Source organism: Melanotaenia boesemani, chromosome 12 (genome assembly GCF_017639745.1).
Source record: "Melanotaenia boesemani isolate fMelBoe1 chromosome 12, fMelBoe1.pri, whole genome shotgun sequence".
Lineage (NCBI taxonomy): Eukaryota > Metazoa > Chordata > Actinopteri > Atheriniformes > Melanotaeniidae > Melanotaenia > Melanotaenia boesemani.
The window spans coordinates 3573827-3589195 of NC_055693.1; the positions used below are offsets into that span (position 1 = coordinate 3573827).

General features: G+C 41.2%; 1 protein-coding gene across 3 annotated transcripts; it reads left to right on the forward strand.

The window, feature by feature from the left end:
• The first annotated feature begins 292 nt into the window (after positions 1-292).
• Positions 293-15000, forward strand: LOC121650315 (MOB-like protein phocein). 3 transcript variants are annotated; one of them, XM_042001777.1, is made up of 9 exons: positions 293-407; positions 3253-3408; positions 7220-7282; positions 8518-8618; positions 9606-9648; positions 10026-10112; positions 10200-10279; positions 12082-12193; positions 13198-15000. In XM_042001777.1, the coding sequence occupies exons 1-9, from the start codon at positions 405-407 to the stop codon at positions 13330-13332; spliced, it is 780 nt and encodes a 259-aa protein (XP_041857711.1). In that variant the 5' UTR covers positions 293-404; the 3' UTR covers positions 13333-15000. The 3 variants fall into 3 exon arrangements, with proteins under 3 accessions (XP_041857711.1, XP_041857710.1, XP_041857709.1); XM_042001775.1 differs by lacking the exons at positions 293-407; positions 3253-3408 and adding an exon at positions 6459-6565; XM_042001776.1 differs by lacking the exons at positions 7220-7282; positions 8518-8618; positions 9606-9648; ... (2 more) ...; positions 12082-12193; positions 13198-15000 and adding exons at positions 4927-5016; positions 5098-5290.
• The last annotated feature ends 369 nt before the right edge of the window (positions 15001-15369 follow it).

The following is a 15369-nucleotide window of genomic DNA, read 5'->3' on the forward strand; positions in this document are numbered from 1 at the left end:
AAGTAATTGATAATAGATAAACTAATGCTCGTTCCGGAGCGGGAGATTCCAGAATTTTCTCGTGTGCCATTGGAGGAAAAAAAATAAAGGTCAAAGTTGAGATTGTGCAATATTGCATGAGCTCGGACTGCGTAAATTGCACATAAATCAAATAAAAACTATTCAAAAGTCATTCCAACGTATTTTCACTAAACAAATTAAAGTGTGTGTTTATAAAGTGGTGTTTTGCGCACCGCTCCGAATGTGCTAGAACTTTCTGTCTGGCATTGCCAGCTAGAGGCAAGTAGTGCGCATGCGTATTCTAGATACTTCCTCACGTGGAAAGACTACAGAAGAGGGTCAGATCCACGCTCAGTGACGGTATATACCTCCACGCTGTCTTCAGACCGCTCTCACGTCCTAAAATGGTAAGAATAACTGTCTAATACCCAGAGTTAGATAGTTTTATAAACTTAGAGTCATGAAAGAAAGCCAGAGGAGCATTTACGTTATTTATATTTTAAATTTTCTGATCATGTTAGCGCCAGAAGCTAAGGTTGTGTAAGCTAACTTTATCATCCATTCACAAGGTCACGCTGCAAAAGAGCGCAGCCCATGAAACATTTTACCACGTGTTTATAACAATTTAACTTTTACCATATGGTCACAAAACGTTTTTACCAATAATGCTGCTGCATGTGAAAAGCTCCAGGAGGGAAATCCAAACACGTGCAGACGCTGTCACATTAACAATCCGCAGCATCAGGTTCTCATTCACTTACATTTCCTCTCGATGGTAATCAGTTTATTTGTTAATTTGCTTAAAGACAGCAGGAATTAGCAATTGAACCTTCGACCTTCTAATCTGCTAAAACTCACAATCTCTGCTGTCCTTACTGAGCATGATCTGATGCTGACAGTCAGTACAGGTCCTTAAAATCAGTGCAGGTGAGGGAGAAAGTATATTCACACTCATAGTACCCAATGACACATTTGTGGTACCTGCATACATGTCATGTCATGCTCTCAAGAAAATGTCATGGTTTATAGTAAGGATTCCTTTTTTCAAGCTTAGTCTTCATTCGATGAGAAAACTATTTTCATGTGAGGTAGTAGCAGTACTACAGAAGTATTATACAAATGCAAGTAATCCTTTAAAATGTTAAATTATATGAATGAACTGCTATTAATCCATTTGGCACGTGCTTTTATCCAAGACAGTAGCCAAGGCTTTTTACACAAGGTGGGGTTCATGTGTTGCTCAAGGACACTAGAACATGTGACCTGGGGAAGCTGGGGATTGAACCACCGACCCAGCATGACACTCTGAACCACGCTTGCAGAACCTAATGTCCAATATAATATGCTTAAATATAATTATTTCTGGCTAACATATTAAATTAAATATTATCCAAATACGACAGCTTTTTCCAGTGAGACTTGTTGTAAATTTAATTTAAATAACTTTAAGCTTTAAGATGAATGTAGAGCTTTAAATAACTGTTGTAATGAAAGAAGTATTCCATTGCTGACAGGATGAGCTCTGATGCTGTTTATTTGCTGACCGAGTTGAAGGGGCTTCATTACATTTCTGAGGGAAATGTTTCTCTGCAGCTTTTATGAGTAAGCTTACTTTTTGTTTTAATCTTTAACTTCAGTCAGACTAGAAGAACAAGTTGTCTCGCAAAGTTGAAAATCTCAAACGTGAATGTGCTGCAGGACAGAAGTTGGTTTGTTTGCTGTTTTTAGTTCATATTTTGCAGCTATAAAAACAGTATTCCACCTCCAAAATGAAATAAAGAACCACCAGTAAAAGTGTCAAACGATGTATTTTGTTTCCCATGTTTTTATTTTAGAAAGCAGGTTTTTCAGGTGGTTAAATGCTAAATAAAGTCATCACAGACTGAATATTTTTTTAGTTGTAGTTTGGAGTTCATGCAGCTGGAAGCGAGCATGAAGTTGATCTTAACCAGCCTATGCAACAAGCAGAGAGAAGCTTCTGGAAACTGGTCGGACTGGCCTTGTGGAGGTCGTTCGATGGGGCTTCCTGTTGGTTTGTTAGGTGTTTTATCAGCGACGTGAGCCGTCCTTGTCCTGCCTGACTTTAGAAGCAGGCAGAGAACAGAGAGTGCAGCCCCTCCTCCTCTTCTCCCTACTTCTCTCCCCAGTCGTCAGACTGGAACCAGTCCTCCTCCTTCCCCCTCCCAGCAACCTTCACACAAGGTCACGTGCACATCTGCTGTTGTCAGACATTCAGCAGCTGCTCTTGTAAATTTAGAGGCTCCCTAAAATGTTTGACACAGTGAGGAAAAGTCTTTGGTTGTTCAGTAAATGATTCACAACAGCTGCCCCCCAGCGGTGGACCTCCGCACTCCCCCACCGTCAGATCACCAACCGATCTGAGTTCGGATTAAATTTTAACTGAACCACTGCACGAAAAACGGCCTCATGGAGGTTTTTTAACTGTGTGTCTGCAGGTCAGTGGAATCAGAAACAAGAGACGGACTTAGGAGTTATTTTAGTAAAATAAAATTACAAATAAAAAAAACACATAGAGAGAGGAAAAAAAGATTATTTTTATTATTCTTATATATTTATTTATATTATGCTTTTATATTTTATATATATATATATATATATATATAATCATATAAAGGAATATAAAAATAGGAATATAAACATGAAAGCCAGTTTGTGTCTTTAAAAAGAAAATCAAAATCCCAGTGACAAGAAAAGATTTTAAACCTCATTTTTCCTCATCTTCTATAGTTTCTCTCCTAAATAAAGAGAATTTGCACAAACGTTTTTTATTAGTCCTGATCTAAAATCATCCATGTTTGTGCTCTTCTTGCCTCAGTGATGTTAACATGTCTGAGTGTTTGATGTCTGGAGAAAACCACGAGCCCTGAATGCATCTTGGGTAATTCTGTAGAGGGCGAGCTTTTTTTTTTGGTCTAAACTTGGTATAATCTTTATACTGTTTCTACAACCAAAAGTAGCCAAGCCAACTTTATTTATAAACACTACGACAGCAGCCACTGAACAAAGTGCTGAACATAAAATAAGTAAAAACAACAAAACATTAAATAATAAAAGAATCATAATAAATATAAAAGTAGTCTGTTGAAATGCGTCTCTTTTAGAAGCAGATTAAGTGTTTTCTTATTGGTGTTTTGTCCTCACTGCTCTGAAGGTTACTGGAAGCAGGAGGTCGTGATCCAGCTTCAGTTGTTAGCCGTCGTTGTTACTTATCTCCTGTCTGTCCTGCTTTAGGCCTTCAGAAAGTTCCTTCCTCTGTTCGACCGGGTTCTGGTGGAGCGCTTCACAGCGGAGACGGTAACGAAGGGAGGCATCATGCTGCCGGAGAAGTCACAAGGCAAAGTGCTGCAGGCCACAGTGGTGGCGGTCGGGCCGGGCTCCGTCAACCAGGTGATCCAGCTTCTGTTCAGGAAACACTGAACCAAATCATGTTAAGACTCAGGATATAAGTCCTTAAATGTGTTTCAGCGTTTTATTTTGGAACAGCTTTATAGATATCCACTCACCGTCCACTTTATCAGGTCCACCTTCTAGTACCAGGTTGGACCCATTTTCCTTCAGAACTGCTTTAATTCTTGATGTCAAAAATTCAACAAGGTGGTGGAAACCTTCCTCAGAGGTTTTCTCCATATTAACATGACAGCATCACACAGCTGCTGCAGGTTTGTCGGCTGCATCCATGATGAGAATCTCCCGTTCCACCACATCCCAAAGCTGCTCTACTGGACTGAGATCTGGTGGCTGTGGAGGCCGTTGGAGTCCAGTGAACTCATCGTCATGTTCTAGAAAGCAGGTGGAGATGATCTGAGCTTTGTGACATGGTGCTTTATCCTGCTGGAAGTTAACATCAGAAGATGCTCCACTGTGGTCATAAAGGGATGGACATGGTCAGCAACAATACTCAGGTAGGCTGTGCTGGTTAAACCAGGCCACGTTGGTACTAAGGGGCCCAAAGTGGGCCAAGAAAATCTCCCCCCACCATTACACCACCAGCAGCCTGAAGCGTTGATCCAAGGCAGGATGGATCCATGTTTTCATGATGTTTCCAGCAGATTCTGAGCCGAGCATCTGAATGTGGAGCTGAAATGGAGACTCATCAGACCAGCAACGTTTCTCCATCTTCTGTTGTCCAGTGTTGGTGAGTGTGTGTGAATCGTAGCCTCAGTTTCCTGTTCTTAGCTGACAGGAGGCACCCGGTGTGTCTTCTGCTGCTGTAGCCCATCTGCTTCAAGGTTGGACGTGTTGTGTGTTCAGAGATGCTGTTCTGCAGACCTTGGTTGGAACCAGTGCTGATTGGACTTCCTGTTGTCTTTCTATCATCTCCAACCAGTCTGTCCATTCTCCTCTGACCTCTGACATCAACCAGACATTCTGGTCCAGACAACTGCTGCTCGGTGGATATTTTCTCTTCTTCAGAACATTCTCTGGAAACCCTGGAGATGGTTGAGGGTGAAAATCCCAGTAAATACTCAGACCAACTACCATGTCACGTTCAAAGTCTCTTGAATCTCCTTTCTTCCTCGTTCTGATGTGCCATGTGATTGGCTGATTAGATGTTTGTGTTTATAAGCAGTTGAACAGGCTGATGGAGCGGATGGTGAGTGTGTAGTAAAACATCTTATGTGTAAGGTTTGATCTTGCAGAATAAATTTAAAGCCATTTCACACGACTTATTTTTCTACACTAACTGGGGTCCCGAAATGTTCTTTATGTGGTAATAAATAAATTTTCAGACCGGATTGTCACGTTCTTCTCTGTCCAAGCTGCTTAAGAAACTCAGATTATGATTTGAAGGCTTTCTAATCTAACTTTTTATCCAAACTTTTCCTGGTTAAAGATTATCGTAATAAAAATGACAGAAAAGCTCAGTTGTGTTGGTAATGTGAGATTTTTCTACTTCTTCCCCAGAAAGGAGACCTGCAGCCCATGAGCGTGAAGGTTGGAGAGAAGGTTTTGCTACCAGAATACGGGGGAACTAAAGTTATTCTAGAAGACAAGGTGAATCTCAGTTTTAAACTCCATCGTCTCATGTGTTTGCTCAGTTCTTGGATTGACGTTTATTCCTCTTCTCACTTGTAGGACTACTTCCTGTTCCGGGATGCAGACATCCTGGGAAAATACGTGGAATGAATCCTTTAGTTTTCAGCGAAGTCTGTGTCGTCCTTGCAAAGAAGAAAATAACTTCAGTTGTGTTTTTGTCTTTTTTATGTTGTTTTTCAAATTGTAAATAATTCCAATCACATTTTGTTACAGTAATAAAGTCAAACTCTCAGCTGGTGTCATTTTCTTTGTGTTTGTAGATAAATCTAAAGATTTAAAATGAGAGAACTTTATTTCAACTATGCTTTCAGTACAGAAACAGAGCTGAGGAGTGGTGAGTAACTGGGAGCTGAATTTACACCATCATAGTCCAGACCTCAGAGTAAAGATCTTTCATAAGTTTTATTAATAGTATAATCACCCATTTTAAGGCCTTTCAACGTTGCTTACCGATTATGAAATAAGTAAATCTCTGCAGTGATGGTCTATTAGAATACTTTTAGAGTCATAGTTAAGGGAGATTAAAGATGTGTAAATATCAGTATAAGCCCCCAAAGAACAGTCCCTTTCAGGATGAATATTAACATCTGGAATGGTGCAGCTGCAGCTTTAAAACTCCATCCGATCATCAGCTTTGATAAAGAGAAGCAGAAGAAAAATGGAGAGGTTGTATTACTGTTAAAGCAAGCGCTTCATAAGAGGCCATTTTTTTGCAAAGTTTGGCCCATCTGTTTCCAAGTCCTCTGGTTTAAAATGTTAATGCTGCAGCTGGTTGGAGAAATCTTTAAAGGATATTTAGAATATAAAAGTTTACATTTTCTTTGTTGTCCAGGTATATCTGTAAAGGTGAATTCACGTAATTAATGAAAAGGGGATGGAGGAGGGCAATAATAGGCGGGGAAATATGCAGAGTTGATAGGACTGCAGCAGACGGTGTTTGCCTGTTGAAGTGGGAGCAGATGCTTTGTTGGCTCGGTGGCTGCAGAAAAGGCTTCAAGATGGTTGTAGTCATAGGGACAAGGTGTACTAGGCCCAAATATACCTGTTATCAGGGTTATATCTGCAGTATTTATACTATGTGTTGTTTTTTTGTGTCTTTGCAGTAGTTTATCCTTTTTCTTTGTAACCATGTCGCTGTGTGTTCATTGTTTTCTTTTTAGATTTAGTAATTTCTTTGCTGTTATTTTTGTCTTTTGATGTTTTCCACACGTTATTTTCACTTCTGTCTCTGTCGGTATTTGTGGCTTTTTGCAAGTCCTTTGCGTCCTATCTCTTTTTCAGTGATATTTGAAGGGGAAGGCGGTAATATACCAATAAAGTTAAATTTTAAATAAATAATATTTCACTTTAGAACCATGTGATCTGGTGTAGAACAGCTCGTGACCGCACCGTTTCCGCTTCTGTGCTACGACGCCGCTGCTGACGAACATCCGGGTATTCTGTCGAGATGGTCATGGCGGAGGGTGCTGCAGTTCTCAGGAGGAATCGGCCTGGAACCAAGGCTAAGGTTAGTTTTCTCCCCAAAGGAAAGCTCCGCTGTTACCGCGGCCAGTCCATGTAATTAGCTGAAGTTATCTCAGTGGTAATACTCTGTTTTTCAGCTGCTGTTTCATCAACAGCTCGGTTTCAGAGTGAGAACCAAAAGGGCTTGACCTAAACATATACAGCTAGCACTTGTTCGCTGTTGCCCCGTCTACTTGCTGGAGTATCGTTAACAAGTCTCGATACAACCTCTGGGGTTGCACATTAGGGTTTTAAATTAAATGGTTAGTTTTATTTCTTAAGTCGTGAGGTGTTGAAGGTTTAAATAATGCCCGAACAGACAGCCGTGACTGCGCGAAATGCTCCTCAGCTTAGCAGGAAGTCGTCGTATTCTTGCTAACGGTTTTAAGCTAGCGCACTAGCTAACTTTGTAGGTTAAGGTAATATCAAGAGAAATAACAAAAGTCTCACATGATTGTTTACAGTCATTAAGCCTCAAATTGACTATGTAGTCGGTCTATGTCAATGTCACATCATCAGACAACATAAGGTTTGGCTATTTGTTTTGAGCAAACGGCCGATGACAGCTAGCTCTTGTGGCTAGCACTGGTTAGCTAGTATTTGTTAACTTGTGTCACTGGGCTGGCTGTCAACACTGACATCTGTCCTCTGTGTTCAGGATTTCTACAACTGGCCGGATGAATCATTTGAGGAAATGGACAGCACCCTGGCTGTCCAACAGGTGTGTTGAGAGGTTGTCTGTGTGTGTTTCTCTCCCTGTTTTTGGAAATGTGTACGATTGTGTTTAATAGTTGTTGAGAGCAGTAAAGTGTCTTAAATAATATGTAACTTGCTAAAGCTCTGAACTAGCTTACCACAAATGATATTAACAGTAATAAGTAGCAGAAAATCAAGTTTAGAAAGTCTTTTTACAGGCATACTTCCATTGTATAAGTAAAAATATTTTGTTTTAAGAAGAATGATCATCAATAATCTGGATTCAGATCAGGGGGTGGTTGGGGGAATCCGCTCATCTGGGAGCAGGCCTGGTTATGAAGCCTGACAGTAGAGGGAAGGAAGGATCTGTGGTACCTCTCTGTCGTGCACCGTAGGTGCCGAAGCCTGCTGCTGATGGTGCTTTCCAGGGCTCCAACCGTTTCATGTAGGGGGTGGGAGGCATTGTCCATGATAGATGACAGCTTAACCATCGTTTTCCAGTCGCTCACCACTTCCACAGGCTCGAGACTGTGGCCCATAACAGAACCGGCTTTATTTACCAGTTTGTTCAGTTTGTTTCTCTCCGCCATTTTGGTGCCATTGGTCTAGCAGGCCACACTATTAAATATGACTGAGTCATATATCAGTTTTTAAAAGTTAACAGTAAAGTCAAACAATATTGCCACGTTTTTCGCCAAACAAATCCATTGAAAACCATGGGTTTTTGTTTAAAATTTCTTCTACTTCCTGAGTCCAAACCATTTAAAATTAAAAAGGTTACATTGAAGATTATATGCCCACCAAGGTGGGCTGGAAGTGACCTTATTGAGCTGAGTTTTTATTTATATATAACTGCTCCCAAAAGCCAATGAGAAATATATATATGTATATATATAGATTGCATTTTTAATTGAATTTAAATACATGATGAAGTAATCTGCACAAAAATAAAAAATAATTCACTGACAATCCCCCAACCTGGCCAAGTGTTAACAGTATGGAAGGCTGAAAAGGAAGGAGCATCATACAGGATTTTTGCCAAATTTGAGTCGTAATCTTCAATACAACATTCTGTTTCTCAGATAAGGCTTCAAACTGGAAGACTGGAAATATATGAAATAAAATGACAGGAAATCTAATTTCTTTATCCCGGAGGGAAATTGGAAATGAAAATGAAGCAATAGAGCCAGTAAAAACAAAACAGCTGATTATTTTCAGCCACATTTGTGTGTTAATGTGTGTGTATTGTTGTTCTTTCAGTACATTCAGCAAAACATTCGGTCGGATTGCTCCAATATTGACAAAATTCTGGAACCTCCCGAGGGTCAGGATGAGGGGGTTTGGAAGTACGAGCACCTCAGGTAAAACTCTGCCCTCATGTACCGTCAGACTGGTGTCAGATGATGATTTTATATGCATCCGGTTCCCGGGAAGTATATATTTTGTGTTTTTCCTTTATTCTGCTGCATTCAGCCATCCTGTTCACCTCATATACAGAGCAGAGGTTCCACTAGCTTCTGTAACTCACCATCTTTGCTCATCCAGGGTTTCTAACATCTCTCTGAAAGATGAACTGACCTTCTGATACAATCTGAGATACATCAGCATCACAGAAGCAAAGTCTTTGAAAAGTTGGAACGTGTGAAAAAACAAAGACTTTAACAAACTGAATGTTTTTTGTTGGCTTAGTCTTCGACTTTTGTCTCATCCATCAGTTACCATTAGAAAGTCATTTGGTTGAACATTTTTACCTTCGGCGCCACAAACAACGGAGGTTCTCTTCCACCAGGAACCGTAGCGTACGTGTTGTCGGTTGGAACATCTGGCAGGGGTTGTGTTCATCATCAGCTCTCTACTGATGTACAGATTTCCTGTCACATAACTATTTCAGTCACTTATAGGCCAGTATCAACATGAACTACATACCTTTCATTTTTACAAAAAACAACTTAATTTAAAAATAATATAAAATATTTATAAAAAATTTTCATTTTGAGGTTAAAGATGAAGAGTTCAGATGTTCAGTTGCAGGACTTAACGGTGTCCAGTATGCCGTCTGTGATTCTGTGAAGTCCATTCAGCTGCTGTGCTCATTGCCATTTTTTCCCATCTTTGTGCTGCAGTCCTCGTTACTTTTCCTCTGTTTTAGTGGCTCTGGTCTGTCAACTGGGAAATTATTGAAAAATTGGTTAAAAAAATGCTCAAACCTCCTGATATGAGAAGTTTTCATGGTTTATGGAGCGAATTGGTGGATGACGAGGTGCTGTGTAGATGCTTTAACCCTCTAAAACCTGGTTGTTGAAGCAGAAACTTTTACTAAATTTGAGTTTTTCTGTTTCTTTTTGTAGGCAGTTCTGTCTGGAACTCAATGGACTCGCTGTAAAACTGCAGGTAACTGATCCAGCTCACCAGATATAACATTTTACCCACATTTAGAGGAACATGTTTTAAATGTTTGAGCACCAAAAGTAAAGATTCTGTTAGAAAACCTCCGACTGATTAATCCGACGGCATTTTCAAGACTGCAAGGTGGTGATCTGTAGAATTATCTGGATTGTTTAGCTGCTTCATTATTCCAGTGATAATTTAAGGAGACGTAACTTGTTAAGTCTGCTGGAATTTAGATCCACAAAAAAAGTGACGGAGTTAGAAAGGTAGAATTCTCATCGTAACCAGACTGTAATTCTACGTCGTTATCATGTCCGAAATCACAAACTGATGAAAGGAGTAACACAGGAGCAGTGTAAAAGTTTGTCTTTTTATCACAGAGTGAGTGTCATCCAGACACGTGCACTCAGATGACGGCTACAGAGCAGTGGATCTTTCTATGTGCTGCCCACAAAACACCCAAAGAGGTGAGTCCGGTCAATCATCGATTAATCTGTGTGAGAAATCTGGCTCAGATTGATGGTTTTGTTTATTTTTTCTTGCTTCCCTCACAGTGTCCTGCCATCGATTACACCAGGCACACGCTGGACGGAGCTGCCTGTCTCCTCAATAGCAACAAATACTTCCCCAGCAGGTCAGTCATCTGCCTCAAAGTGGCCAGAATTAGTATGATCTCTATTCTGAAGGATCAAAACAAAGAGAATTATTTGCTGAATCTGCAGCTTTGTGTGGACTTTCAGCTCCGTGCTAAATGGAGGTTTGTGTCGTTTATTAGAGCAGCTGATTTCAGTGGAAAACATTTTTCCTGTGAGCAGTCAGTGTTTTCAGTGGGAGTGCTCGCCGTTCAGAGAATCAGAGGAATTTTGGTGGAGCTAAGCTAACAGCTACTGAGGAGAAACATAGTGGTGTTTACTGCAGGAACAGCTGTCAGCATGTGTGATTAATACAAACTATGTGCATCCTCACCAGATGTGTCCAGTCACGGCAGTTTAATGCAACTTTGTAAAATCTCTGTGCTTTGCCTCACCTGATGCACCTCCGTCATCAACCTTACCCTGTGTCTTGCTTAATGTGTAGAAGTCTGCAAAAGAAATGCATCACGTGTGCTGTGCTGTACGTAAAGCACTGTGTATGACACCCCCTCCCCCGTTCCAGGAAGTATTTAGTTTAACTGGTTGAGCAGCCTCCTCCCATACAGAAGCTACAGCTCTTCATGGCAGCTGAACCCGGTTTTAAATCCCGGACCGGGTTATGATGCTGCGTGACAGCTCTCTCCATGTGCTTAGTTCAGTAGAAATTTGAGAATATGATCGATAATAATGTGTTTTGTTTTTTTGCAATAGAAAACAAACACTAAAAACCACGACAACCTTTCACAAAATGTATGCCAAGATGAGGCGTTTTAGGTTGCAACAATCACTAAAACATGCCCAGGAAACCTGGAGGGGCTGTATAATGCATGATGGCATGCATATTATGCAGAGCACTAACTAACTCCAGTCCTCGAAGGCCCTACACACCTGATCCAAGGTTAAATAGATGCAACGGCTTGTTAAGTTCTGCAGAACAACCTGTTCATTTAAATCTGGTGCATTGAAGCTGTCGCCTCATGCCGCGTACCGACACAGATGAGCCATACTCCCATCAGCAGGGAGATGGCACAAGTTGGAAATTGTTATATCAACCACGTGTAAAACAGAAATATCTGGTTTAAGCTCTTATTTTATAATACGAGCAGCTGGAGGAGAAGCAGGTGGAGGAGTTTTCTGCTCCGGTGTAATAAGAACCATCGGGAACACACACAGCTGAACAATCAGTCTCCTCATCAATGTCGTCATTTCTGAGGCGAATCACTGCTTAAAGTAGAAGTCTCACATTCAGCTTCTGTCTCTTAACGAAAGTAAACTAGCTTGCTAGCAGCATACACCATGCTAAGAAACTAACTACGAAGAAAAGCACACGCTTTAAACGCTGCCATGTGCTTGATGTTCGCAATATAAACATTTTATATATTGCACGTAAAACTTCTCGAGATACATCAAGTATATCCGGTGGCCTCTAAGTTTAAAAAATAATAGATTTATTTTAGTAAAAACCTGCAGAAAAACACCTCATCCTCAAATAAATGTTTTTTTTTTTCTAAATTCATGACAACTTGATATATTTCCAAGACAGTTTGTGGTATATGTTGTTTGTACAAGGTGTTACTAATCGTCTGTCTTAAGACATTTTGAAGACCAGAAAAATTTTAACAGTAAAAAAATGACCAAAGAAAAACAAACTCATCTGAGAAGCTAGCTGATTCAGTTTCACAGATTTATTCGATGTTAAACACGAGAAATCAGCTGAGGATGGAGGAGAGGAGGCTGTTTCAGGATGTGGATCCAGCTTCCTGGAGCGTTTCTTCGTCTTCATCGGTCTGGTTTGTGTTTGCAGGGTGAGCATCAAGGAGTCGTCTGTGGCCAAGCTGGGCTCTGTCTGTCGTCGCATCTATAGGATATTCTCTCATGCCTACTTCCATCACCGCCAGATATTTGACAAGTATGAGGTGGGTGTTTATTTGCTCCTAAAACCTATTCTAACCGTCCTTCATGTTTTTATATACACTTCTGTAGTTTAGTAAACACACCTAATCTGACCCTCATCAGGCCTCCATTTTTCACAAGTTTCAGCTTTATGACTTTTTGCTGCAAAACTATAAAGAGTCTTTTCTGGAAGACTCGCATCAGATGTTTTACTACTTGCAGGATTTAAAGATTGAGAGCAGGTTTAACACCAGTTCAGACTAGTAATCCGTCTGCAGGGATGGTCAGATTAGGATTAGGAGTTTAGAGTCTTGCTGTGATTTGGCCGAGACTGACTTTAGCCACCAACCAAAGCCCAGATCCTCACAGGATGTAAAACCTTCCAGTCCAAATGAGGGTTTTTTTTCTGAGGATGGTTCCACGAGCAACATCCACGATACCAGCTGGTCAAATTATCTGAAAGCCAAGATCATGATGGGTAAACCAGCAGCGGTTCACAAACTTTCTGCAAAGACTCCTTTTACTTTGACAACAATGTCAAGCCCCCTGCATCCCACTGCCGCTACCACATACACTACAACACATGAACACATACTGTGGTCTCTCTTCATTACCCACCATTACCTGATCAAGACCAGGGTAACATATGCCTCGTCATATCTTCTTGTCTTGTTAATTTCACAAATGTGTCCATGTTTTACTACATGGATGTCAAAGTCCTGTCCTAGAGGGCTGCGGTCCTACAGGTTTTAGACATCTTGCCAAACACACCTGATTCACATTAAATGGCTCCAACAGCTTAAGTTCTGCACAATGACTCATTCATTTGATTCAGGTGTGTTGAAGCAGGGAAACATCTAAAACCTGTAGGACAGTGACCTCTGAGGACCAGTTTGACATCTCTCTTTGCATGTTTTTAGTTTCTTGTTGCAGCAGCAGCTGAGGCTCATGGGTAATGTAGTGTGGCTGCAGTGTGTGCTGCATCCTCATGAAGCTGTTTACAGCTGAGATGTTTGTCTCTGTGCAGAACGAGACGTTCCTGTGTCACCGGTTCACGCGCTTTGTGATGAAGTACAACCTGATGTCCAAGGACAACCTGATCGTGCCGATTCTGGAGGAGGAAGTCCAGAACACCTCATCAGCTGGCGAGAGCGAGGCCTAACCAACAGCTGCTGCCATAAGGGAGACACATGTAAACTCACAGTATCTACACAATACAGAGGAGACACTCATTCTGCTTATATTTAGACACACTACAGTGTATTAAGGCTCCTGTCTAGTGACACTGTCCACGTCCCTCCTCCCCACCCACCTGTGTCCATCTCAGAGGATGTAAACAGAGTTCAACCAGGATTATTTTCTGTTTCTGCTCTGAGAGTCCCTGCTCACATTTATGATGTAGAAGAACCGCGTTCTGACCCGCCTCGTCCACAGGATCCGGCTCGCTCGCACCTCCGTCGCGGCTTCACGTCCACCGGGAACTTTTCTGACTGTAATTTTATGTTTTATGTCTTATTGATGGAACACATTCAACCCTCAGATTTGTTTCCCTCATAAAAAAGAGAATTTATTTTCATCTAAATAAGTTTAACTTAACGTTCCCAAGGGAGGAGGTGAAGCCAAGAACCTTTTTGGTACCAAGTTTTGCCCTTAAAAAGTTCCTACTTGAGGAGTCGTACTCGTATGGGAAGTTTTCCTGCTTTTTGTAAGACATAATAGTAAGTAAGCAGTTTATTTAATGAACTCCATTTTAAGTCCTAAAAGCATTAAATGGTCATTTAAGCCATTTAAGATCTTCATGACCTGCAATCCACCTAGACAAGCAACAGTTAAGTCGGGTGACTTCATTTCATTCTTAAACCAACTGACAAAGGAAAGTAACGAGTTACATCCAACCAAGTGCAGCTTTTTCTCACCAGGACGACCGAAAAAAGGTTTTATCCCTCAACTTCCTGCTTCAGAGTCTGGACGAAGAACGGACCAGTAGCTATAAAACGTGTCGCTTCGCAGCTGGACATGAAGTCCAGCCCCTCCAGGAGAAAACGTTGGCGGTTTTATCTCTTTACAGTCTGAAAATGTTTTTAAATGTTGCCGGATATCAAACGCGACGGTAAAAAGCATCAAGCATTCCGGCTTCGCTGACAAACGGCTGTGGCGTGACGGCCATCGCTGTGGACACCGTGGGGGTTTTCCTCCTTTAAAGCTGCGGGATTTGCATTAATCTGTAATCCAGGTGAGATGAATTAAAGACGCCCCCCTCCCTCTGTACATAACACCCTCCTCTGAACTCACTGTCATGTTTGTGATGGTGCCTCGTCTCTGCTTCTCTTTGCTTGTGTTGCTGACCCGCCTGGTTTGGGGGTTTTGGGTGAACTAGAAGTTAAACTGCTGACGTAACAACGTAGGTGTGCAGCTCGTGTTGTAGTGAACAACCTTAACCTGTAGCTCTGTATGTGAACAGGCAGTCAGATGTTCTTTCTGTGGCCTCTGAGATGGTTCAGAGTTTTTAGGAAGGCCTTCTGGCCCACTCTGATCCTGCTTTGTGGACCCCCCTGCCCCCGTCCCTCCATCACTTTAATACTGTGTACCATGTGGTCGATACTCCTCTGAAGGCCTGATTAACGCCAAGCTGATGTCGGGAATATCGGCCACATGAAGCGTCGGAGCACAACCCACCTTCCTCCTCTTTAACCCCCCCTCCTCATTAAGTTATTGTGTGGGAGGAGTCTTGTCAGTCCAACCCACTTTTTGTTTTTTAAATGGACTAAAAATTTTGTTACTGTTGACATTTTCATGATGTCTGTTAATAAAAAAAGATCTATTATTCGGACGGAGGTGTGGATGTTTCGTTTGTCTCCTGCTGCTTTGTCTTCTTCCTCAGAGCCATCAGAAACGTAGACCACAGCACCACCTGCTGGCCACAGCTGATGGAAACAGTTCAAAATCAGATGAAAGATGAAAAAAATCCTTTATATTTGATTCTATTAGAAGAACAGATCCATTAAACACATGATTTATAAACCAAAAGGAATATTGTATTAATCTTACAGAAACAAATAAGTTAAATGTCCAGAAGGAAAATCTGGAATATTAACCCTTAAAACTATTCGCTTGTGTTGTCAACAACTTCTCAGGAAAGGGTGGTGTGTAGCTGTGTGGGGTAAAATGTGATGGATATTTTACCCTTTAGCTGATCTAC

What these genes read in the sequence shown, in the direction of transcription:
- LOC121650315 (XM_042001777.1), top strand. An exon ending in GGCCGGGCTCCGTCAACCAG is followed by an intron (nt 3,409 to 7,219) that starts GTGATCCAGCTT and finishes CTCTGTGTTCAG; the next exon opens with GATTTCTACAACTGGCCGGA. An exon ending in TGGAAGTACGAGCACCTCAG is followed by an intron (nt 8,619 to 9,605) that starts GTAAAACTCTGC and finishes TTCTTTTTGTAG; the next exon opens with GCAGTTCTGTCTGGAACTCA.